Here is a 25,699-nt window from a genome sequence, read left to right on the forward strand (position 1 = left end):
TATCCACGGCCAATTCGTGACGATAACAGTATAGTTACATAAATTGCCGCCGCCCCTCAAATGCCCGTTCCAACTGCTTTGTAAAGCCGACTGTTAAAACTATTGTTGCGTTTCTTGTTTCTAAGCATGAACAAGCACTGAACAAGTGTTCAGATGGAGCCTCAATTCGCAAGCCGAGACAACGTTTCTACCATGGGACTTGTCTTCGCCCAGACGAAGTCGAGTCCCCTTGTTGAAAGTTTGTCTTCGCTTGCAAACTGACAACTCTTGGTCAGTGCTTTTTCATTATTTGTAGCCATCGGATTTCTGTCGTTCTACCCTTTTTCTGCAAGCGTACTTTTCTTTTCTTCAACAAATTTGAAAAGCCTGCTCTTAATATTATTGCTTTACTTTCTGTTCGGTATTTTTATGTGCGGTCTGTTCCATTTCTTGTTGATTTCCAAACATCACATATTTCTGTACAATATATTTTTTCAATGATTAATTCTTAGCGCATCAGGCTGGTTTCCTTTCTTATTTTGCCGTTCTGTTTTTCACTGCATTGTTTGCCGCATAGGGCAGGGCTTCTAAAGTGCTTAATACTTTACATCATCTGCTTGCGCTAATGCATACTACCTACGACTTCGTGATGTGAGCCCTTCCATAGATTATACCAGTGTGAGCTCTGTAGGAAGTGCCCACGTAATTAAAATTGCATGAAGTTACATCTTTACTATGATAGCTGTGTCTGTATGTTTATGTAGACTTTATCTTTTTGGTCGGCGATTAAACCGATCTAAAGTGCTACAATCAAGCAAAGTCAATACGAACAACGTAATTTATAGATAATATTTAGTACTTTATTACCGTTTTGAAATGTCACATGCGAGCTGTGTGCCGAGAAAAATACTTAATTGCATTTCGATGCGTGTCCCCATTCTTCCAGCTTGTTAGGTCCGTGTAATTTTCGTGCATGTTCGTATGCAATTTTGAGCTCTCTGAAAAGTTCACCATATTTCACATGACATAAACGGTGCAAGGCACATTGCTCATCTCTCGTATGTATTCTATACCCTTGTAACTCCCGTTGTCAGCCTATGAAATAACTGTTTCCCAAAGGTGGTGACTCGGGCTTTATAAACTAGAAAAAACACCATAAGTGTTCATTGTGGTTGCGTGGTTCCAGAATGTCAATTTATGTTTTGTGATACCACGCCAAAACGAACAAAGGCTGTATCATGTTACACAAAGCAACCTCCGAGTATATGTACGAGCAGTTTGCAAAACCGACTGTTAAAACTATTGTTTCGTTTCTTGTTCTGTGCGCATGAAATAGCGCTGAACAAGGGTTCAGAGGGAGCCTGAATTCGCAAGCCGAGCCAACGTTTCGACAAGGGGGCCTGTCTTCGCCCAGACGAAGACGAAGATTTCTCAGCGTATTTCCTGTTAGTCACAGCACCGCCTGTTCAACGACATCGCCGCGGTGTCTCGGTGGTTCAGCACTTGACTGCTGAGCCAAACCCAGGTTCGATCCCAGCCGCTGCCGCTGCGTTTCGATGGGCGCCCATGAGCTGTGAGCTCTCAGTGTGCATGGAAAGAACCCGAGGTGGCCAAAATTACACACAGCCCTCCATTATAGCGTCCATCCCTGCCGGAGTTGTTTTGGCGTTAATTCCAATACCTCACCTCACCTAACCAAACCAAACATGTTAGAGGCGTAGTTGTACAATTGCAACTGCTTTTGAACTACCTGATAACAGGTTCTTGTGAACGTCTTATACTTCTTTCGATTTTTATGTCTGATTATGTTCTGAAAGTACCGCCGCCTTTAAGAGGGGTTTGCATTAAAGCAACACTGCCTGTAATGTCGGCAAGTTTCCCGCATATTAGTGTTTTCTTTCTGGATAATATAGAAATCTAAAATGATAAGAGTAGTCGCAGCTGCTCGTACACACACTCGGAGCTCAGCAGTGCCCTAGTGGTCTGAACATCCCCTCGCATGCCGATGCCCATTGCCACCAATGGGAACCCACCGGTCTTCTAGTGAGTGCAAGCTTTCCCTTGTCGTGGGGCTCGGGTCCTCTGAGTTGAAATAGAAATGGCTACGGGACCTCAGTTTATGTAGACAGAAATTATGTTGTGTCAATGCGCTCATTGGGCACAGCAGCCCTTGGGCCATAAAAAGGCAACTTCCAGTTTCACGTCCTCCCCTCCTTGCCTACGTTTTCAGGTGAACCAGTCGGAAACGTTTGAAGACAACGCTGTCATCTTTCTGGACTGTCACAACGAAGAAATTCGTTATAGAAGGTTACAATGTGTTCGTGGTAGATGGAGTCCTGAGGCAACATGCCAGCAAAGTGAGTGTACGGTGCGGCAGGCACCTTTTTTTCTTTTTTTTTAATTATTGCACTCGCTTGAGGAGTGTAATATTTGGATGTTTTCATTCGGGGGGGGGGGGGGGGGGGGGCACTCTACAATTTAACGCCCTTGTAGCAGGCGGAAAGCAGTCCAAAACATTTCGGTTAACTGATGCTAACCAGCTTAAAAAAGATGGTTGCGCGCTGTTTCAAGACCAGACTAACGCAGAGTTGTAGGCAAAGCTCTTAATCAGAGTAGCATATTTTATTACTGGACCTGGTACGAGGAGTAGCAAATATAGCTAGCTTTATCCAATCGGTTCAGAGCACACTCTTCATTGTAAAAGTTGTAGAGCGCGAGGAAAAATACCCTTTTCGTTATTTTGTCAAAGTAACTTTAGTGGAACTGTTTATTGTAATGGTCACCTGTCCATGCGGTCCTGCGGCGAGAACACCCCCAAATGCATTCGAATTGACGGAACCCGAAGCGCTCTACAAGCAGTAAAAACGAGGCCTGGGGCCGATTGTGGCACCGATCATCAGCTACTTGTTGCCAAAATTAAGCTTCGATTGAGGAAAACGCAGAAAACTAGAAGGCCTTTCAGATATGATCTGGATCAAATTCCATTAGAATATGCTGTGGAAGTGAGGAATCGATTTCAAGAATTAGATCTAGAAGATAGAGAGCCCGAAGGGATGTGGACTGATGTTCGTGATATTATACAAGAAGTTGCTACGAAGGTAGTTCCAAAGCAAAAGAAATGCAAGAAAGCAAACTGGTTATCTGAAGAGGCTTTGCAAATAGCTGAGGAAAGGAGGATGGCAAAAGTTATGGGGGAAAGAGAAAGATACAAGGTTCTCAATGCGGATTTTCAGAAAATAGCAAGGAGAGATAAGAATGCCTTCCTGAACACACAGTGCCAAGCAGTTGAGGACAACAGCCAATTAAGGAACACAAGAGCTCGGTATAAGACAATCAAAGATATCAAAGGAAGCTTCTGTGCTAATCTGGGCGTGATAAAAGACAAACGAGGCAAGGACCTCACTGAAGTCTCAGAGATAAAGAAGAGGTGGCAGGAATACACAGAAAAACTGTACAATAAGGACCCGAATGTGCAAACCCAACATAAGACGGTTGTGATTACTGATCTCGAGCCGGGCATCCTGAAGAGTGAAGTTGAATGGGCCTTAGCCAGCCTTGCTAAGAACAAAGCTAGCGGAATTGATGGCATTCCAGCTGAGTTGCTTCAAAACCTCAACCATGACGCTGTTAACATTCTGCATACACTATGTCAGAAGATTTGGACAACCCTGCAGTGGCCACAGGATTGGAGGAAGTCAGTTTACATCCCCATTCCAAAGAAAGGCAGTGCCAAAGATTGTTCCAACTACCGCACGATCGCGCTTATTTCGCATGCTAGCAAGGTGATGTTGAAACTCCTCCAAGGTAGGCTGCAGCAGTATGTGAATCGGGAGCTTCCGGACGTGCAAGCTGGGTTTCGCAAGGGCAGAGGAACTAGAGACCAAATTGCCAACCTTCGCTGGATCATGGGAAAAGCAAGAGAGTTCCAGAAACCCATCTACTTCTGCCTAATTGATTATGCGAAAGCATTTGACTGTGTAGATCACAGCAGATTGTGGCAAGCTCTCCAAGAGATGGGAGTTCCAATTCACCTCATCTGTCTCCTCAGGAACCTGTATGAAGGACAAGACGCCACAGTCAGAACTGGGCATGGCCTTACTGATTGGTTTCCGATTGAGAAAGGAGTGAGGCAAGGCTGCATACTGTCGCCCTGCCTATTTAACCTATATGCAGAGTACATCATGAAGAAGGCCGGTCTGGACGAGTCTTCAGCTGGAGTGAAGATTGCAGGAAAACGTATCAACAACCATAGATATGCGGATGATACCACTTTAATGGCAGAAAGTGAAGTGGAACTCAAGAGACTTCTGATGCGCGTACAAGAAGAGAGTGAGAGGTTTGGGTTTAAACTGAACATTAAAAAGACAAAGATCATGGCGTCTTGCCCTATCAAGTCCTGGAGCATCAATGGACAAGAGGTGGAAGCTGTGACAGATTTTCTCTTCTTGGGCTCCAAGATTACCTCGGAAGGAGACTGCAGTTATGAAATTAGGATACGCCTGCTTCTAGGAAAGAGAGCAATGGTTAGCCTTGACCGCCTAGTAAAGAGCAGAGACATTAGTCTGCCAACTAAGATCCGTATAACTCGTGCTATGGTCTTTCCAGTTGTGATGTATGGATGCGAGAGTTGGACTTTGAAAAAGGCTGACCGCCGAAGAATTGACGCATTTGGATTGTGGTGCTGGCGAAGACTCTTGAAAGTCCCTTGGACTGCCAGAAGATCAAATCAGTCGATATTGTCGACCATAAACTCTGACTGCTCATTGGAGGGTCAAATTCTAAAGTTAAAGCTCAGCTACTTTGGTCATCTGATGAGAAGAGAGGAGTCGCTGGAGAAAGATTTGATGTTGGGAAAGGTTGAGGGTCGCCGGAGAAGGGGTAGGCAGCGAACGCGATGGTTAGATGGCATTCTCGAGGCACTGCAGATGAAGTTATGTGATGTTAGGAAGATAGTGAGAGACCGGAAGCGTGGCGTGACATGGTCCATAGGGTCACGAAGAGTCGGACACGACTGAACGACTGAACTGAACTGAACATGCAAAGCTTCGGGGAATAGGCAGGCCACCGGAGCGATGGCTCTATGAACAGTGCGAGCACTTCGCTTTCCTAGGATCACAACATTGCACCATCCGCACGACCACACCGGACAGCATAAATCTATCGCTGCGATATGCAAGGGGTCGGAAACTTTCAAAGGAATCATATTGTTCCTCATTTAAGAAGCTAGCGTCAATTCCTTTTACACTGGCCGGAGGGAAGCCTAGTGGAGCGTTCGAACCACCATCGGCGAAAAAGGAGTTCTTCCCGGTACCGGCGCCTTCGACAACTCGGCCACCACCGCATCTTATCACATCGCACACGTGCGCAAAGGGAGTCATTCTTCCATAAACATCAGTTTCCTTCAGTGTGTAACTGAACAATCGCAACTCTTTCCATTAAGTAACGGTCGATTTGCCTACAAATATAGTAGTTCTACACTTATATTATTAAATCTATTACAGTCCTTTTCAGAACATGTAAAGGGCAAATTATCAAGCAATAGTAAAATAAACAAATCGGAAAATACGAAAAAACAGAGGGTAGAGACATACAAGGAAAATTAAATTTTATTGCTCCCTTCAAACACTTCCATAGTTTAGTAGACACTCCTTCGTACACTCCTCCCCCTCTCATTTATTTTCCTTTTTTCTGTTTTTTCTTTCTTTTCTGCAATGCAGAATTTTCTTTTTCGCCCATTTTTTTATGTTTTATTGCTCTAAGCCCATTGTGCTTTTGGCGGTTGGGGCTGGGCAACGTTATCTTTATTTTTTTTTAATTGCCCACGCTAACTTCAGTCACCAGGCGCGCTGATGTAGTTGAAACCGAAACTAGCGAGAGTTTGTTACCCCTGTCGATGCTGCGAAAAGAGGACGGCGTACCGCACTCCGGCTGCAGCATCATGATTCCATGAAAGCAATGCGGTAGCGCTCACGCAAAGCCAGTGCTGTTATCTGCAGCCATGCTTATTCACTCAGACTTTCTAGTGGCGCATTTGGGAATTCTGGTAGAACGACGCCTTAGTGCATAGTCAATTTTTCAATTCTGAGACCTTGCAGCTTTATTTTAACCTCAATAAACTGACCCCACGGAAGCATCTTCGAAGACAATAAGTAAAACGAGCACTTCTCAGCCTGCTCTACAGCTTTAACATTAAAAATTATTTAAAGGCTCGAGGGCAAAAAAAGTTCGCTATTTAGCGCCGTTAGTTAGCGAATAAGACACATTTAACGATATGCTGACCTGAACTAGTTCACTGCCTACAAGCCTGAATCTCCATAGAGAGCGTTGCCATTTTTCAATGCTTAGCATGAGTTAGCTGAACCGCCCTGTATAATTGAACGCTTCCTGACAGAGAGCGCGCGGTAAAAGTAGTAGGTAAGGGATCAAACTTAATGTTACCTTGGCGACAAGCGTTGTCACCGTGTATGTAATAAGGGTTCAGAAAGAAAGGTACTTTGGAAGTTCTAGCGGCATTCACAGGTAATACTTGAATTTGTCATGCTCTGCAGACTGACCGATTTCAAATAACAAGACGTGTGTAAATAGTGCAACTGATGCCAAATCGAATCGGGTCGAGCAATGTTTGCAAATATTTACAGAATGAATAATAATGTTGCAAAATTGGGAAGAGCTATGCGAGCTACAGCTTTTAGTGGCTCAGCAGTGGAAGCTAGACAGGAAGAGGAAGGAGACAACTGCTTGCCACCATACTATGGCTGTGTTGTTCGGAGTAGGGGTACAGTGGGATATAGTGGGATTGGAATGAGGTAGCCTATTTGATCACCATAGGACGGGGACAAAAGTCCGTTACCTTTCTTTTCTTTCCCAAACTTCGCTGTAGAGCCATAAAATGTCCATTTTGGCAGCACGGTGCTGCCATGGACCGGTCATGTGGGTTCATTCGTGTGCGGCCCGGCACGCAACACGCGATAGCATTCACACGGCGGGCCAAAATAGCAGCCGGCAACCCGGACCAGGGAGCGGATACGTTACTGACCTCGCAGTTGCACAGTATGCTATTAGCATGCTGCCTCCCACCTGTGTTGTGAACATCATTTTACAATGCCGAATCCACCCCCCTTCTCGCACATCCGCCGGCTCACCTGTTTGGATGACGAAACATGAGCATTCATGTAAGCCGCCTTTTTCTCAGGGTTCCTAGAGTATACCGGTAACTAGATTATTTCCACCTCCCAAAGCTCTCGTCCCGTACCCTGATTAAGCACTTGTGTCGCGGTGACAGATATTCCATCCCTCGTCAATTTTCGGATGGCTCTTTTTGAGTCAGCGTTATCAGGTCAGCGTTAGTGGGAGATATAGCTAATAACTACTTTATTCGTGCCGGTACATATCTCCCTAAATATACAACAATGTTGCCATAACTACCAACCTAAGCATGAAGAGTCATATTGCTAATGCATGCTCATCCTCCTAAAGAAAACTTAGTCTTCTTCGCCACAAACTTAAAAACGTTCCTTCCAGGGTGAAGCAATTAGTATACTACAGCCTCATCCTACCTAAGCTAGATTATACCTGCACTGTCTGGGATCCTCACACAAAGACGAATATTGAGGCATTAGAGGACATTCAGCGGAACGCCGTGCGCTTCATATTTTCAGTATATCGCACGTCTGAATCTCCCTCCATTTTAATGGAACAAAAATTCCATCGAATAGCTCTAACATGAAAGAAAATCCAGAGACTAATATTCCTATTTCTCCTGAAAAAAAAAACTTGTCATGAGTCCTGAACCTGATCTCACGCCCTTTTTAACTCCTCGCTCGCGAACAAGACATCATCATGCACTATCTTTAATTCCTTATCAAGCTAAACTTAATGCATTTGTGTTCTTTTTACCCACATACTATTGCGGAATGGAACAAGCTGTCTTCTGTTTGTAATTTTGAACATTGATTCTATTGACAAATTTTTAGCGTCTTACCCATAGTTGTGTTTAGTATTTCTGAATATTTTCGTGTTAGGGTTGAACATGTCTCATTGTAATATGCTTGTTAGCTATGTTTCGTATTTCTATTGCGATGAACCGATGTTCCACAATACTGTGTTCCTTACGCACCTCCTGTTTGGGCCCACTGAGGGCCTGCAGTATTTTATAAATAAATCAAATAAATGCCTGAAACAACGCTACTGTTAAACCAAAATAAAAAAAATAGCCAGCTTAACCGACAAAATGAATATGAATACGAACTAATAACAGTCACCGAACGTTGGTAGAAGGAAGTCTCGGCGGGCGCTCCCGGTTTCGCGTGCTCGGAGTGCACGGAGAGCCCGCTGTCCACAGACGCTTGGGTCAAGTCAGCAGGTGGCGTGGCAGCGGGAGACGCTCGGCCGAAGCGAGAGGCCTCAGGTTTTAGTCATGCGGCAGAGACTCCCGAATTCAGGTGCGTCCGTTCAGCACACTAGCACGACGCTGAACGTGCGTGCTGGCTACGTGCTCCAGGAGCACAACAGGATTCGGCTACTCCCAGGCCTGGTCACTCGGGTCATGGGACAGACGGGACGCGATCCGCAGGGGCTCCGTGACCACTCCAAAGTCTGGTATCCTGGGTCCTTGCCTTGTCAGATGGAAGGAAGAATGCACTAGGTGCGATCCTCCTGTGAGGGTACAGACCTCAATCTGCGACCATCATCATCCTACGGCTACCCAAGGCAAGGCCTCCCGCACCATAAGGTTTGGGGGGTTTTTTGTTTCGGGGAGCGGGCTTTTCCCAGCCAAGGGGCTCATGCAATCCGGCCTGTTCCCACCGGGGCGGGGTTGCAGTGCATATGCACTACGTCCGCACCACCCCGGTGGGTCGAAGCCTGACGCGAGCAAGTCTTCTAATATCTCACTTATAGTTTTCCGTTTTCGTCTTTGAAGATCACCATGGGGTGTCCCCATTCTTCAAAAAACTTCTTTCTCCCTAAATGGCGTCTCTCTCTAGGCGGAACCATAGTTCTTTTCTGATTTTGGCCTTCACTTCATGGAGGCTCGGAGTCTTGTTCGAGTAGGCCGCTTTGCAGCGGGCCAACCACACCTGATAGTTGACCTCTGCCAGCATCAAGACAAACTGCTTGCGCCCTTCCTTTGGAAGCGGGTTGAAGTAGCGCACGGTGGGGTATGGGATCCCGGGGAGGCCGAACATATCTTTTGGAGGCTCTAGGAGTACTGCGGGAATTAGGCAGTCAAGAAAGATGTGCTCCGCTGTCTCTCGGGCCAAGCAGAAGGGACACAGGTCAATCATTCCTGACGTCGCAGGGACGAAAGCACGCCTTCTGATTGGTAAGATCCCTCTTGCGAACCTCCACATCAGGGAGGCTCGGCGTGCATCGATGAAGTGGGCGGTCATGTACTGCCAACTGGGTCTTTCTGCACATAGCATGTAGCTTGATAGGCGGGCAGGGAGCGGAGGGGTGATCATATTGATAATATCTTTCACGCGCACGGTTCGTGGGTCAACGTCAGACGAGTTTTCTTTGAGGTACTCTAAGTCTGTGGCTGCGGTTCGGTAAAATGATAGGGGCGACCCTGCATGCGGGGTGTTGTGGTGTAGGGCCTTCTCAGTCAATGTTCGCAGCCGTGTCGACAGACAGTACGAATCCATCGTTTTTGTTAGCGGCATGTCGCATTAGACGGCTCTGAATGTCCGTTTGATGTGCAGAGCCCTTGCGAGAATATCCAGATCGGGCAGCCCCAGGCCACCTTGAAATCTGGGCAGGCAGACAATGGCTCGCTTTACCTTATCGGGGGCTCCCTGCCACAAAAAGCGGTATATTAGGATAAAACAGACGCTTGGGCAAGTTGGTAATCCATTGAGGGTAAACAGCGCAAAAAAGACGAGGACGAACGAAGTACACAAACGAGCGCTGAGCAATGGCCCTGAGATGGCTGGAAGCCGCCAAAAAGCTGCAGAACTGGATGCGGGAACCGCTTTTCCCTGATGAGAAAGGACAAGGTCCTGGCTTGGCATACAGCTTGGCATACAGTTTACCCTCAATGGTATATATGTTTCTGGAGCTAGGCCAGGCGGGACGCGATCAGCCGCAGCTCCTTGGCCACCCGTCCTCCTGCAACGCTGCTACACCGATCGCGGTCCTACGTGTCAATATCTTGTGTGTCACTTCCTCGCACACGCCTCATACTTGCGTCGTCATCTTCTCTTCTCCCTCGTCCCCGGAGTTGTAGCTTGTAGCGCTAGCTCCTTACAAATGCCCCCTCTTCGCAAGTTTTTTCTAGTGTCAAAAAACCTCAACCCAAGGAGCGTAGCGCATGGTGTTTTCGATCATTCGTCAATCTCACGCACAGCACACCGCGCACATCACATATTCTAGAAGGTCACCTGCGTTCAAATTCCTGTCTCCACAAGCGTTCCACACAGCAAAAAGCAAAGCTCTTATACAGTAGTCCACGTCATATATGCATTGTGTTCTGAAAACGCGGTGGACATGAGAGTACTGACAAAAAATCGATAAACGGAAGCGGAAGATGCACACCAAATCGCACACGCTTCAAATCTGCTTAACTGTTTTGTGAGCACTTCGGTTTTGCAATCATACCCTCTTGGATACAGTAACCACGCACAACAACGCCGTGAAGATTGATTAAATCAATCTACCTCCCGAAACCACCACAGGCAGGAAAACACAATTTTTTTTCAACAGCCCAGCGCACACAATGTCTCGATTATACCGAGAGCAAACGTTCTCTCACACAACGCGAAACATACTTAGGTCCTTGACCCTACCATTGCTATTCCTGAGACAGCCATTTTCAGTCAATGCGTCATGGAGACGCTGCTTGACTTCGAAGACAAAGTCACCTACGGAAAGGCTTTTGTACTTCGCTGCGATGCAGTATTGCTCGTCTTAGCCTTAATACTTTTAAAAGAGCAGTACACTTCGGAACCGTATGCCGTAAAACTAGGAGGTACTGACTCGTGTTTTAAGACTAGTGACCGCTATAGCCTTGAACGCAGCCCCTTTGCCTTACCACAATGCTGCATGACTTGGTTGTCTCACTGGGACTCTCACGAGAAGCAACCATCATCCCTGCCTCGCTGACATCAGTGCCCGGAAACTCATTCTACGATACACTTCGGTCGCTATTGAGCCCGCATTCCTCTTCGGCATGGCACATTGGCACGTGTCACATGACCTGACGAACCTTTTAACGTCCGCCTGTACTCCGGGCCAATAGAACTCACCGAACACATTAGCTCTGGTTCTCTGGATCCCATTATTGTCTGATGGTGAACTTTCATGCGCCAGCATGAGGACCCTAGGACGCAAGCACTTCGGTACCACTACCTGTTTAACTACTCGGTCGGAACACATTTGATACCACTGGAAAAGAACCCCGTTCTCAAGATGAAAAGAATGGGTGGTCTGCCTCTTGCCAAAACATGTTTCTCCTATCTTTTTCCGACACTCCTCTCAGGTGGTATCCTTTCTATAAGGTGGTATCATTTCCCTGTTCAAGATGCAACACCGAAAATGACACATTGAGCGCATTCTGAGCGAGATCATTGTGGCCCTCCGAAACGCTCGTCGCTGTAGCAGGAGAAGGAACATCAATAAATCCTACCGTGGCAAGGGAAGACGTCTGCTTCTTATAAACTGATGAATCACCTACAAATGGAGCCTTTGCACCCAGAACATTGCCATTTGCACCCAAAAAATGTGCACCCAGAACTCCTTCAATATTGTAACAGAAATGAAAACTATTTTGCATCTTCCATCATTGGCTTCATGATGAAACGTTTGCCAGCTAACCCTATTCCACAAATTATATTATCATTCTGTCTTACACAGCAATGTTTTTCAGAGACCCTATTACATATCGCATCGCATTAATCATCCCTGCAAAGTAGCCATCCCTTATGCAAAACAGATTTTTTCTTATGCTCAATTGTTCCCCGTACTTGCAAAGAATGGAACGATCTTTAAAATGAAATTATATCTATTACTGAACGGTTGCTTGGCGGGCTAGTTGGTTCATATCTAACTTGTATTACAGCGCTCTTTTCACTCTGTCTGTCGTCGTCCCTTCTTGTGGTTCGCGCTGTAATACAAGTTATCTATTACTGATACAAATAACTTTCGCAAAGCTTTAACCTGCATTGTATAAGTACTACTTTTGTTTTTACTGATGCAATTATTGCCGATTTCATAGCTAATATTGTATATATAGGATCTATTATTTATGTACCTGCTTTTTACAGTGTTTTTTTTTCTGTATTTGTTTCGCCCCCTCCCCTCTGAAATGCCTGTACGGCCCTGAGCGTAAAGACAAACAATTAAGTAAATAAATTATAACATCCTAAAGGGGAGGGGGTAGGCATCGTGCAATGGTCCTGCCCGAGAAGTATGGCGACGAGATCACCACCTCCGCCTCTGGAACTTCAATGCTAGTTCCATCCGCCATGAACAACATTGCCTTTTTCCCTATAAGCCCCTTCGCAGGTACGAGAGGCTGACCCACCACAATGCTATTGCTGCTGGTGTCACGCAACACGCAAGCTGGTAGTGCGAACACCTCACCGTGCATCACGGGCATTTAGGCATTCACAGGGTTCGAAGTCTGGACCATCTTTTCCAGCTGGCTTTCTGGATACCTTATCCCTGGAGATGCGCTGGGGGAAGAATTGCGAGGAGTCTGGCAACATGCAGACTCCACACGATCTCCTGAACTCTTACACATGAATCACTGTACACAATGTCCTCGCCTACGGCAGAGGGTAGAGTAAGGTTGATTTAGTTTCGCACAGCAATCTACGACTTTATGCCCATTCTTCTCAAAAATGAAGCACCGAACCTGGGATTGTGAGTGAGAAGCATAGGTTTTGGGTGTCACTTTATCTTGTTCTACCTTCTTTTTGAAAACTAGTAGATTACTCTGCCGCTGTGCCTCGAGGAAATGATCGGCCACCTTTGTCAGTTTGTAAACCATCTTACAATCCCTTTCACGTAAAAACACAGCAAGGTAGGAGTGACAATAGTATATGATCTGCCCAGCCATCATCGTGTCATGAACATTCTCAAATGTGTGGTCCTATCTCCGCATTTCGACCCACCGATCAAACAAGCTGAAAAGCCTAGCAGCATATCGCGATGTTGTTTCGCAATCCTGGGCCTTACTTTGGCGAACTTTCTCGATAATTTTCAGTAGTAAATCGAAGTCCCAGAAGCAAGCATAGCATTCTCATAGTCAACCGAATCCTCAGGCGTGAGCCGACCAAATGCCTTTAAGGCTTCCCCACCGAGGCATAAGCTCAAAACTGTGGCCCACTTTTCTCTTGGCCAACCCTGTCCTGTGGCCAAATTTTCGAACCTTTTCGAATAGGCATGTAAGTCATCTCGACGTTCATTGAACGGCGGTATAAGCTTTATGGGGGTTTAGGAGGCAGCCTGAATGACACTGCGTTCTGCGTGTTACTGATGAGCAGGATTTGTACCACCTTCCATAAGCCTTATTTGCAACTCCAAATAACGTGCCTCTAACTCCAGTTTCTTCTTCGTAGCTCGTGCCTCTGCTCCTTCGCAGCTCGTTTTAACTCCAGTTTCTCCTTCGCAGCTCGTTCTAACTCCACTTTCTCCCTTGTAGCTCATGCTTCTAAATCTAATTTCTTTTTGGAAGCTTCGCGCTTAGTGATTCTCTCTTCCCGTGCCTTCCGAAGCTCTTCTTACACCCAATCTCACAACTTGGCATCCTTCAATCCCATGCGCTCGCCTAAGGCAACAAACTCCGAAGCACTCATATTGCCTCCAAAAATATTTTCTTTATCTAGCCTGGAGAGTGGTTTGCTCCTGTCACGGATGCCAAAATTGTGAGGAGGTTCTTTAAAACCCACAATCAAATGGCTGATTTAGTGGGATTAAAGAAACACACGACCAGACCGGTCAAACTAGGAACATTTCTTTTTATGCATACCGCATCAGACTACACAAAAAACAACAAAAATAACGAGCTCAACACAAAACGAATATAAATATGAAATAATAACAGGCACCGGAACGTTGGAAGAAGGAAGTCCCTGTGGACGCTGCCGGTTGCGTGTGCTCAGAGTGCACGGAACGTCCGGTGCCCACAGACGCTTAGGTCAAGTCAGCAGATGGCTTGGCGGCGGGAGACGCTCGGCCGAGGCGAGAGGCCTCAGGTTGCCGTCATGTGGCTGAGACGCCTGATTGCCAAATGAATCTGTACAGCGCAACCAGCACGACTCCGAACGTGCGGGCTGGCTACGTGCTCCAGGAGCACAGCAGGAGTCGGCCACTCACAGGGCTGGTCACCCGGGTCATAGGACAGGTGGGACGCAATCCGCAAGAGCTCCATGGCCACTCCTAGGTCTGGCATCCCGGGTCGTAGGCCAGGCGGGACACGATCAACCGCAGCTCCTTGACCACCCGGCCTCCTGCAACACTGCTCTGCCGATCTCTGTCCTACGTGTCACTGTGTCTTGCGTGTGACTTCCCCGCATGCGCCTCACACTTGCGTCATCGTTTTCTCTTCTCCCTCTTGCGGGGAGTTTTAGACACCATTTTATGCTAGCTCCTTACAACCATGCAGCCTTTCAATCCCCTGCCTACCGCTTCCCTCCCGCCACCGCTGCCAATGTGGCTTGCCTCCTGGGATCACCCCTTCAACATCCAATCGACGCCTTCGTGCCTTCGTGTTGTATAGACCCTGGTGTAGTGTCCGTGAGGTTCGCAGACGTACATGAAAGAGTCGCGCGCTTGAACCAGCGTTTCGGCTGCGTTTCCTTGGCATTTGCAGACAGCCATGAAGGAGTTAATCTACAGCAAACAGTACGTGATCACCTTTAATTAAGCTGCCGTTCTTTAAATTACGCTATTTATATATGAATATAACCTGGCTTTGCAAACAAAGTATAACAAAGCACGACAAAACTCGCCTGCATAACCGTTATTAGTCGAGCTATGCCATAGCCTTTTTTTTCTTAAAGATTTAGACCTAGAATAAACGCGAGTCCACACTGAATAGCACGGAATGGCGGTAGATGCCATAGAGACACCAGCATAGCAGCTGCCGCTGACGCAGAGCCAGCTTTCTCCTCTTGTGCATTAGCTCCGCTGCTAAGGCTTCGCCATAAGTATCACACCTTTCTTTTATAACGACACAGTGCGTAGACCTTTATGTTTCAGTGAGTAGGCAATTTCCTATCACGATGGTCAATTCTAGACCGCCGTCCGCTGTGCCTTCGAGGCAAAACAACACAGGCTTAGAGACGACTAGGGAAATTAAGAGCGCGGCGTCAGAACGCCGTCGTCTGGCACGCTCGCTGCGGCAAGCTCACGGCATCCAGTGTTGCAATCGTTCATTTAACTTCTCTGCTTTCAATGAACCGCTCTGCCGGACCTTTTTGAATGTTTTCCGCTAACTATACCGCGCTAATGATGCTACAGACACCCCGAGACAGGGATGCAATACACGCTGTTGCTGCACTGTAAGGTAGTACTAGAGGGCTGAATACAAACGCCGGCGGACGCCACTCTAGATGCAGCCCAAGTGATTTGCTTGTCTTGAAACGAGTGCAGAGCATGCGTTGTTGAAGTGGGCTAACTCGTGGGCTTTACTCCGGCGCCCACGAGCGAACTTCACTCTCAGCCGCCGCCAGGTTCACGGTCCACGGCCTGGAAAAACTGTTCTCGCATTTATCGCCTGCTCCGGTCCACGGACCTGGCGCAGACCTCATAGCCCGGAGGTGGGACGTCATGTGAAGCTTGATCCGTGGGACAAAACTGGTCCGTGATCCGTCGTCTGGATATACCTTAAATTGAGCACTTCTCGAGCTAGTTCTCATAAGAAGCAATAATACTTCCAAATAGGGTACACAGCACTAACCCGGAGGGTAATAACTAGAGCATCCACCTCGCGTTCGGAAGGTACCAGGTTTAATCCCCGGTGCCGCTTGGTACCCACCGCCGGTTTCTAATGGGTGCATTATTTCCTCCGGCCTGATCCGCGGCTCATCTGGGGTGAACTGGTTGGGAAAGGGTCAATTACACAGGGATTCGTCCTGGTACCTCCCGAATGCGAGGCGGATGCTCAACCACAAGACCACCGCTTCAGTACCCTAAGCACCGTGTCATTCCCAATAAATAAGTTAGCGTCATTTATCAATAGATCAGTGGGAGAGGAGCTACGTTTCAGGCATGGTCTCAGAGACCGGACATCAAGGCACGGCTGACTAAAGCTTCTCGAGTGCTGCCACGCAGCCCTGCCATGGAGGCCAAGTAAGGGAATCATGAATGTCGCTGTTCAAATGGGCCGCATCATGGAGCTAAACTTTCTAAACCGCGCAGAACGACCGCTGCTGCGTGCTGCGCGGTAATGCATTGAACCCTGTTTTTCTAGCACTCCTAGGAAAAACTGTAATGATGTGCAATATTACAGCCTGAATGCAATTGCATTAAAATATTCCAAAAATTTGAAGCCCTGTTTGATTCGTTTCAAATAATTTTGAATTGATATTATTTGACCTTTTCTGCTACTTAGTAGGAGATTATTCGAAGTCGCTGTTCAAAAATTTCGTATATGCGCACTTCCTTACAAGTAACGTTTACTGAGAGCTGGAAAACAGCTGTTTTTGTGATATTTATGCATTATAAATAATATTAATTTCTTTGTTGTTTCTTTGTTTGCAGACCCCCAGCCTACAGCTTCCAGGACACCATCTGGAGGACAGCAATATGCACCAGAACCTGTTCCTACAATTACCACTGCTGCTGCCTATGCACCAGCTGTACATATAAGTAACAAAAGCAACGCACCGAAAACGGAAGATGGAGACAAAGCTACTGAGAGCCTTGTTTCTAAAGGCCGGTATTCTACGCGTAGCCAAATTGGTGTACATAACGTGCCGAGTAAAGACTCGAATGGTGGTTGCAACAGTGATTCCCCGATTGAGCCCGAATCGATGACTGAAGGGAAAGCTAAGGTGCCGGCGCATAGCCCCAACCAAATATCACATTCTGAACTCGCTTACTCACAATCTAGCGAGCCAAATACCTCCTCAGGCAGCTCAAGCGAGCGTGGAAACTGCACCGGATCATCGGTGGATGGCGAAAGAGTTTTCGCTGCAGCCACCCCGATTGCCGGCAGTACTACTACTAATAATGAAAATGCTGTTTCAGAGCGCGGCAAGCAGAGCACAAGGGATGCCTCAGGCAGCAGCACATCTGATGTTCAGCACTCAGTGAGCGAACTGGGAGAAGGCACGGACATTACGGCACTGCCAGCACAAGTACATGGGGCGCCTTCGAACCGCCAGCAAATTAGTAAACAGCAGCCACCCGATGCGCAGTACGTCTCTACAATGTCTACTGTCCAGCCTGCAACAAATAGTTCGAGTGAAGCCGCTGCAGACGTGCCATCCGGTGGTGAGTATGCTTCCTCCTAAGCGACGACAGTACCCGGGGCGTTAAAATTCTTGTTATGAGTACCACAGCTTTAAGAAAGGCGCACGTGGGAGGCATCAACAGGAACGTGCATCTAACTTCAGTGGAACATGAAAACTGCGCTCTATATAGCACCAAAGACTACCGCGAGGACATCAAATTAAAGATGGCAGCGTCCATCAGGAAATTGCAAGCAGTCCCAGTGATCCGCTTTCTGTATTTGAAAAGCCGCCGTTCAAAGAAAATTCATACCGAGCTAATGGCAGTGTATAGCGATAATGTTCAAACCTCTAGGAATGTCGATAAATGATTCAGAAGAGTTTAGGTCACTTACACAAGCTTCAACGACAAAGAACGGAGTTACCGCCCGTCTCTGGCTGGTGTACCAAACATTGCGACGAGTACGGGGTCTCTGACGTTCGCGGACCGGTGTATGACTGTCGAATAAATAGTTGAAAGTGTTATTGTGGGTGTAGACTCCATGCTCAGCATTTTTAAAGCAACCTGCGCATGACGAAGGTTGCTGTGCAAAATCTTTTGTCTGATCCATGACAATGCACCGCTTCAGTCAGCACTGATTATGGTGACACAAGCGGCCGTTTCAGGCTACGAACTATTGCATCATTCTCTGTACTCACCCCATCCCTCACGAAATGCCTTCTTTCTCTTCGTTCCCGTGAAGAAGAGACTACGCGAGAACATTACAAGGACATGGAGGGACGGATTGTTGAAATGATTGCTCTTCCAGAACAAAAAATAATGAAGAGGTCTAGACCGATGGTCGGCACCAGCTCGTCCATCAGCATCAGAAGTGCCGCTGTATTGTAGAAGTGTACTGGACGGAGAATATGTGTATAATGATGAAACTCCCACTCAGGCCGCATTTTTGCATCTGCCTTTCTTCACAGGGACATTATGAACGCCCCTCGTACGTCGTCATAATTTCGTTTCTAGATTCGCTGATGTCTGGGTAAGAACGTATTAGTTTTGCTACGCGTGTGCTATATGCATTGACGGTATTTAAACACGGCTTGTCTAGTAAATCGGCTCCATGCGAGCGACAGGAAGCCACGAACAGCGAAGCATACTATAATGACTGTTGAGGTTTTCTGGTACGCAAAATGTATCCCATACATGCTTCCATTGCGATGGACGAAGACCTTGCTTTTTTGTCAGCTCCTTTTCTACAATCTGGCTTGATTTCTTGGTTGAAATTATTGTTATGCTACCATGAGATGAATTTAATTCAGCGTTTTTTTTTTTAAATTTCGAGCATAATTTGGGTCACAATTCTCGCAGCCACCGCTCTGCCCTATATCAGTATAGAAACATAAGACGGCACTTTGCTAACACATCCTCATTCCCATCTTAGCAACATGTGGTTTGGTTAGATAAATTATTAACACCACATTTACTGAACAGACCACACAGAAGTAGTTCAATGCTGCAAATGTGGTGCTGGATCGATGTATACCCATCCCAAATCCGAGGCGTGCCACGCTTACATCCGCACCACTTCAGGGTCGCATGAGCGTTCTCCTCGAGCCCCTTCTGCAGGAGTTCTCTCTCTCCTTTCAAATTATTTTTTCTCGAACAGCTTAGTAGTTAGCTGGACCAAATTTACTTCATCTGACCCGAGGTTATTTTGATTACAAAGCACTGGAATGACAGCTCTGCGCTATTAAGCACGCTGTCACTGCACAGACCACTTATGTGCACTATGTGGCCATTCCTACACTACAGACAACTTTACCACAACCAGTTTCTTTAGATTTTTCGCTGTTGACTATGCAGCGATGAATTGCACTGGTAAAATACAAGTGAAAGTGGGCTTCATTTCTGTACATCTTCGGCACTTTCGGACACATCCCAAGAACGTATCGCGAGCGCCTGTATACCACTATGGCGTCTGAAGTAGGGTCACTGAAACAAAGTAGCATGTTACGTTGTGAGGGTACATGTTGCAGAAAATAGCAGCTAGATTCAAAGAAACACTGTTCGTCTGCAGAGGAACAAATGATGTTCTAGCAACTGTTTACTTTTGTTTGCTTGTGTGCATGCGTGCCTGTCCACGCTTCAGTACGTACAGCCTTTGTCATAAGTGTAGAGCCCAGGGCGTCTGCTTTTGAGCTGTATAGTGGCTCTGACTTAGCATTAGTGGAGGTCGTTCCCACTGGAGAGGAAAGGACAAAAATCTTCTTGCCATCATGAGTTTGGGAACACTGGAAATGCATTACAAGCTGCATAACGTGGCTCAGAAGCAGACCTCTTGGGCTCTACACTTTTGACAAAGACTGTACATGTTATTGATGCGAAAGCATTAGATGGCTATGTTCGCGAATTGGTTTCCGCAAAACGTGTCCGCACGAACTGGCACTTAGAAAAACGTGTCACCGCCAGGGATCAAACAACAGCACTTTCGCTCTTCAGCCGAGCGCAAACGACTACGTCACGCTGAAGCCTGAGATAGCGTTTGTAGCCACCCTTGTCCAGTGTAAGGGTGCCGAAGGACGCTGATGGAAAGGACATCAGGAGCTGTAAAAAAAAAAAAGACAAAAACTGAACAAATATTCAAAGAACATATACCACAGTATAGTTTACGGAGGGAAACGAAAACATTTCGAAACCTGCGCATGCAAAATTTAAAACAAAACTAAGACAGTGAATCTCCCGTTAGACTAACTTTAGACAAACGCGTTGAACCATCTAGCGACGTTGACGCAGAACACTATAGCACAGCAGTTTCGGGGTACCATAACAGCAGTCGCGCGCGGAAGGGAGCAGCGAAATGAGCCTCGAACTCGAATTACCCTTAATTTATAGCAGATAACGCGTCACAAACGGCAAAGGCTTCAATAAACAAAAATGCAGCTGCACAACCGGCAGCAGTGAGAGACATGCTTTCGCATTACATCACCTAGGCAGACTTAAGTGCACCCCTGGAGCTTTTCATCTCCCTTTTGCCGTCTCAGTGAATTGAAGGGGAAATAAAGGGCTCGTCACGATACACGAAGGAAAGAGTCCAACAGTTCACGAGGCCAATCATAGCGAAGGGATATTATTTTCTTTAGCTTCTCGCAAGAACACAATGCTCGATTATTTATTTATTCACTCTTCGAAAATATCACAGTATCCTTAAAATGCATGACAAAGAAAGTAGCGCGCCGTTCGCTCAACTCAACAGAACTTTTCTCGCTTTTCCTCTTGCATTCGTGCAGATTACAAGCAAAATAAAATAATAATAACTGAAATATGTGTTATTTTTATCGCAATTATGGCGTCAGCTATGCTTCAAAACAGAAGAACCCAAACTATAACGTAAGAAAGCTGGCAGCGATGCAGATGAATGTCTTTAACCGAACCAATATTGATATTACGTCATATAACAAACACAGTGGCAAAACTGAGCGATTCACTCCACGGTAGCGTTGTTTCGGTAGCATCGCGCAAGCTGGAGCGTTTTCATTTCCTAATTTGTGAGCTGCTGATTCGTGAACAGCTTCTCATTCGTTACAAATGCCCGAAGAGTTTCAAAGCAAGAGCGGTAGAGCGTCATGTGAAGCCCGAAACGATGTAATGATTAGAAAAAATGTCGCCATTCTGAACTTTCAATTCGTTATCAATTAAATTCCACACTGTACAAGAAGAGCGTAAAGCCTAATAATGATTGAAAAAAAAAAAACGTTACGGTCCCTAGCAAGCCCTGCTGCTATTCTGTGACTGGGACTATGGCTGAGCCAACCTGATGAGGCGTAAACATTTAATTTGATGTTTCCTATCTAATGTACCGAAAGGTTCTAAAATAAAGCGGACGCTACCAAAATAGCGCCTCCTGTGGTTTGTTTGGATGTTCGACAAATTTCCAGCTCAAAATTTTAGCCTTCTTTAAAAACTCAAATGAACATCATGAGATAACTTTTCGATGCAATAGATGAATTAAGAGATAACTTTTCGATGCAATAGATGAATTAAAGAAAAAAAAAACTATTACACTTGCACGACGCGACTGTAAACGAAGATGTCACACTGTAAGTGGAACCGGTAAGTATGAAACCCTTATTTTTGTCCGATATCGCAGGCGAACCGAAGCCATATTTTGGAATTGAAAGAAAAAGAAAGAAAAAACATCGTTTTTTCTTTTTTTCAACATAATAGTGACACGTTCGCTTTCTTTCGGCCAAAAATGTAGGCAGTGTTGCCTGATAGCTCAGCTCAGCCATGCCTAGCAACGTTTCGAACAAACATTTCGGCGTTGTCTTCAAAGTGAACGGCTGCGTTTTCGACACTCTGTGTGAGGTGTAATAATTGCTCCGCTCACGTCAACTGGGGTTGCAAAGTTCTGACAGCGTGCCTGCAGGTTTTTAATCAATATCTCCGCTGTTATCCCTTCTTTTTTTTTTTTTTCTTTGCAGAGAACTACTGTTCGGTGCAAGAATTTTATGAAATTTCCCCTCGTGGGCTCTCTGTCCCTGTGAATGAAACTCACGTGCCAGAAAACAGCACCTTCTGGGCGTCCTGCATTGACACTTTTACTTTGGTCGGAAATGCGAGCGTTGTAACCTGCCTGCCAAACGGCACTTGGGACCTTCCGCCGCACATGAAATGTAAGCCGCTGCAACTTTTATTTCTCTCTCTGTCTTTAAATTTGTGCGCTGCACTTCTCCTAGTGCTTATTGGCGCTTTACACTGCAATGACTGCATCCAGCTAGACGAAGTTAAACGTCTTTAAAAGTCGGTCAGATGTACGCACCCCTAATCTGTTCACCGCATTACACGTCCTACGTACGCCCTTTTTTTTTCGTCTTTATTTCAGCTAGGATATCATAAAATCGATGTTTCCTCTTATGCAAGTCAACTCTTTCTACCCCTCAAACCTACCCTTTTATTTTTGTCTCCACGGTACAATGTCCAGACTTCGTTTTATATTTCGTCCTATCCCCGCTCTTAATGAACTGAGCGTTCATTCTTTGCACCCACAAACCGAAACCAGAAGCCAAAGATGTTGTATAGGGTCTAAGAGAGCCTTTCAACGTCGGGCTGATTGGTGCAGTTGCTGTCACTTTTAAACGTCATCACACGGGATTATTCCGCGTTAAACAGAGTCACTTTCTTATATTTTATTAGACTGATGGCATCTCGACTAGGGCTATTTCATTTTTGCGTGACTATGAGTTCCTTCTTCAGGTCAATAAACCCAATTTGCCAATCACCGCCTGTGTTCTGTCATCACGTCTTTGTTTTCGCGCTGTTTTTTTTTTTTTTTTCGACAGGGTACCCCACCTAAGTCTAACCAAAATTGAAAAAAAAAAAAAAAAGAAAAAAAAAAGCGGGGTTCCCGAGCCAAGTGAAGCCGCGGGCTCAACTGTTGAGAATCGCGTCGCCAAGTTAGCAGTATCGTTTCCGTGGTCCAACGTTTGTTAATAGTAAGAACTAATTAGTTAACTTGAACCACACACTTGGGGAAGAACGTTTCAATAACACAGTTGTAGATCGTCCTTATATAAAGCTCACTGATATGTTGGCGCCAAGCTGCCGTTTACTTGGAGCAGTTTCTTTTATTGGCATTTTAACATAATATGTTCACAATCAGAGCGTGCCGACGTGACAGCTAAATTCAATGTCCCAAGACACGTCTCAGGAAAAAAAATACTCGCCTTTCTCTGGAGTCTTCTCTCCGGAGGGGCTTCACTTGTCCGTTGTGTGAGAGTAATGAGCCACCAGCTGGTCACGCGGTAGCTTTCTATTGATTAGGACCAGTAAATAAGGCCGCGTAAATGGCACTGTTGTGCCAGCACTGCAGTCACCTCTTTTTCAGGGATGATCCTACAACTTTTTAACTTACACTTTCTTTATCTAGCCAATGTTAAAACGTTAGCTTAGTATTTACTCACTGCTGAAATATGAGAAGAAAAAAAAAACACAGACTATGCAAGGCGATTGTAAGCCCTTAGATGGCTTCCCCGGTACTAGAATACTTCGTCTGTTTTAAAAGCTTGGTTACATTTAGCTGCGACACCCTGTATATCGAGAAGGGGAATTTTTCTCGACATTTCATTCAGCTGGGCAGTTTCGATGCAGAACACAAAACACAGAATAAAAATGATGCCTGACATGCTCTCATTGCAAAGCTGGTTAACGATAGCATTTGCCAAGAAAGACATTTTGCCTTTTTTTCTACCTGCGTAATGTGCACCGCTCGATGGCGTCGTTCCTTCTCACGCATTAACTCACTCTTGCTAATTATAAGCATGGTACCCCTTAGCATTTTGAAAGCGAAAGCTTCGCTGCGTCATGTGTCAACCAAGGGCAACCTGTTCGGCCACTTGACCTTCAAAAAATGCAGCCACCTCCGATAGGCGTTGAAATGCAAGCACGTAAGGTTTTATATATCACAATCTCATTTCTCATAGACATCGCCGAGACGAACTCTTTGATACCACCCGCATGTGTCTACAAGTGGCTCGCCTGATGCGCACCCCCCTACGAACGCAATTTTTAACCAGTTTGGACCCAGACAGGTCGATGGTGCGACTCCCCTCATCAAAATAAGAGTAGATTTAGATTGCACTTTTACGTGTACAAACCCAACTAATTATTAGGCACCATTCCGCTCCCTCTAACTCTATCCACAGGCTCACAATTTTAGCGTAATGTCATATCTATATTATGTGGGGTTCTATATATATATTTAAAAACACCACCGATCGACTTTCAATTGAAGAGCATTAGCTGTCCAAAGCAATTCTCCAATGAGTGTTAAACACGTTTGAATTTTACTCCTAGATTCGAAATACGTGTATCAACATGTTGAGCACGCAACGACGATTCGTTTTGTACCATCCCCGTCCTCCTGCTGCCCTCCTGTTCGCCCGCCATACCCGCCACGCTGGCTCAGTGGTTAAAGCGCTCAGCTACTCAACCGGAGTACCCAGGTTCGATCCCCGACCGCACAGGCCGCGTTTCGATGGAGGCAAATCGCAAATACGTCAGTGTGCTGTGCAATGTTAGTGTACGTATAAAATCCCCATAGGATCAATATTATTCCGGAGCCCTTCACTGCGGCATCTCTTTCTCTCTTCTTTGAATCCCACCTCCCTCCCTCCCCTTACGGCGCTGGTCGCGGGTGCCTTTTCTGCTCCTTTCTTTTCCTCTAAACTAATTTAACAATTTATCGCCACGGCTGCCGGAAGTTATACCCCGTACGGTTGCAATGATTAGAGGTCGTCGGTACGACAGCGTCACACAGTTTGAAGCTCGACTGGAGTAGCAATTTTGTCTGCTTTAACCCAACGAACCATTTAGCACCGGTTCGAACCTTGGACCTTAGCGTGGATGCCATGCTGGATTGCTGAGGTGCACACCACTACGATGAACACTGCTTCACACATAGAGAAATTTAGAGCCCCGGACAAACCGACAGAAATCGCCGAACTAGAGAAGTGAAAGCTCTTAAAAGCTCCTAAAAAGAGGTGTGCCTTGACCTGATTAGGTGTAGGTGTCTATCGTACCTCGGTTTCTACCCATTCCTTCTCACAGAACATTACGCAAAGAAAGAAATGTAAAAAAAAAAAAATCAGGGCCCGCTTGCACAAAACAATCTTAAGACTGTCTTAGCTAAGTACAGACTTAACTGGAGTCTAAAGAATAGGCCACTAGCATGGACGCTTAAGACTGGAGTCAAGACTGGGCTTTAGTCCTGACTTGAATAAGTCGCTTGTATGATTACGACTCTAGCGCTGTCTTGGTTAAGACACAAGGACGCCAGGTGTCTAAGTAGAGAAATTAGGGAAATACAGGGATGCGCTGGCACTGTCCCTGCTGTAAGATGTACACATTCCGTCAATTTTGTGTTGTGTAAAATCCGTGCCATTGCTTTTTGCGGCTTAAGATTGTGTTACGAGGAAAAATGCCCCAAGTGGTTGCTGAGGCCGTTCTGGGAAGCCACTCTGGTGAACATGAACCCGAAGCGTTCGACGTTCGGAACACGAGCCGTCTTAAATAAGCTTGGTCTTTCTAAAGACACCATTTAAGTCTGGACTTAGCTCGGACTTTATCGTGCAAGCCGGCCCAGGATTGAAAATTCGGTGTTAGAGGGGCTATCAGGCTACATCGAAGCTTGAGCGCGTCCCCCTAATTCGAACATTCAAACTATGCACAACCATGCCTGAGAAAGATTTCGCTTGTATTATTACTAGGTTCAAGCCATGCTTAACACCCCACAATTTCACCTACTTATTCATTGGATTTTTGTGCAAAAATGTGC

The 25,699-nt window shown here is 46.0% G+C and overlaps 1 protein-coding gene across 4 annotated transcripts in view; it reads left to right on the plus strand.

Moving 5' to 3' along the window:
- Positions 1–25,699, plus strand: part of LOC146202230 (complement factor H-like) — a 277,186-nt gene that overhangs the window by 250,707 nt on the left and 780 nt on the right. For all 4 annotated transcript variants that reach the window (XM_084588027.1, XM_084588026.1, XM_084588028.1 and 1 more), the window contains 3 exons: positions 2,210–2,336; positions 16,684–17,418; positions 21,849–22,040. In XM_084588027.1, coding sequence (XP_084444153.1) covers positions 2,210–2,336; positions 16,684–17,418; positions 21,849–22,040 — 1,054 coding nt within the window. The remainder of the gene's footprint in view (positions 1–2,209; positions 2,337–16,683; positions 17,419–21,848; positions 22,041–25,699) is intronic.

The sequence above is a fragment of the Amblyomma maculatum genome, chromosome 1, assembly GCF_055883805.1.
Source record: "Amblyomma maculatum isolate TAMU_Amacu chromosome 1, ASM5588380v1, whole genome shotgun sequence".
In the NCBI taxonomy this organism is placed as follows: Eukaryota; Metazoa; Arthropoda; class Arachnida; order Ixodida; family Ixodidae; genus Amblyomma; species Amblyomma maculatum.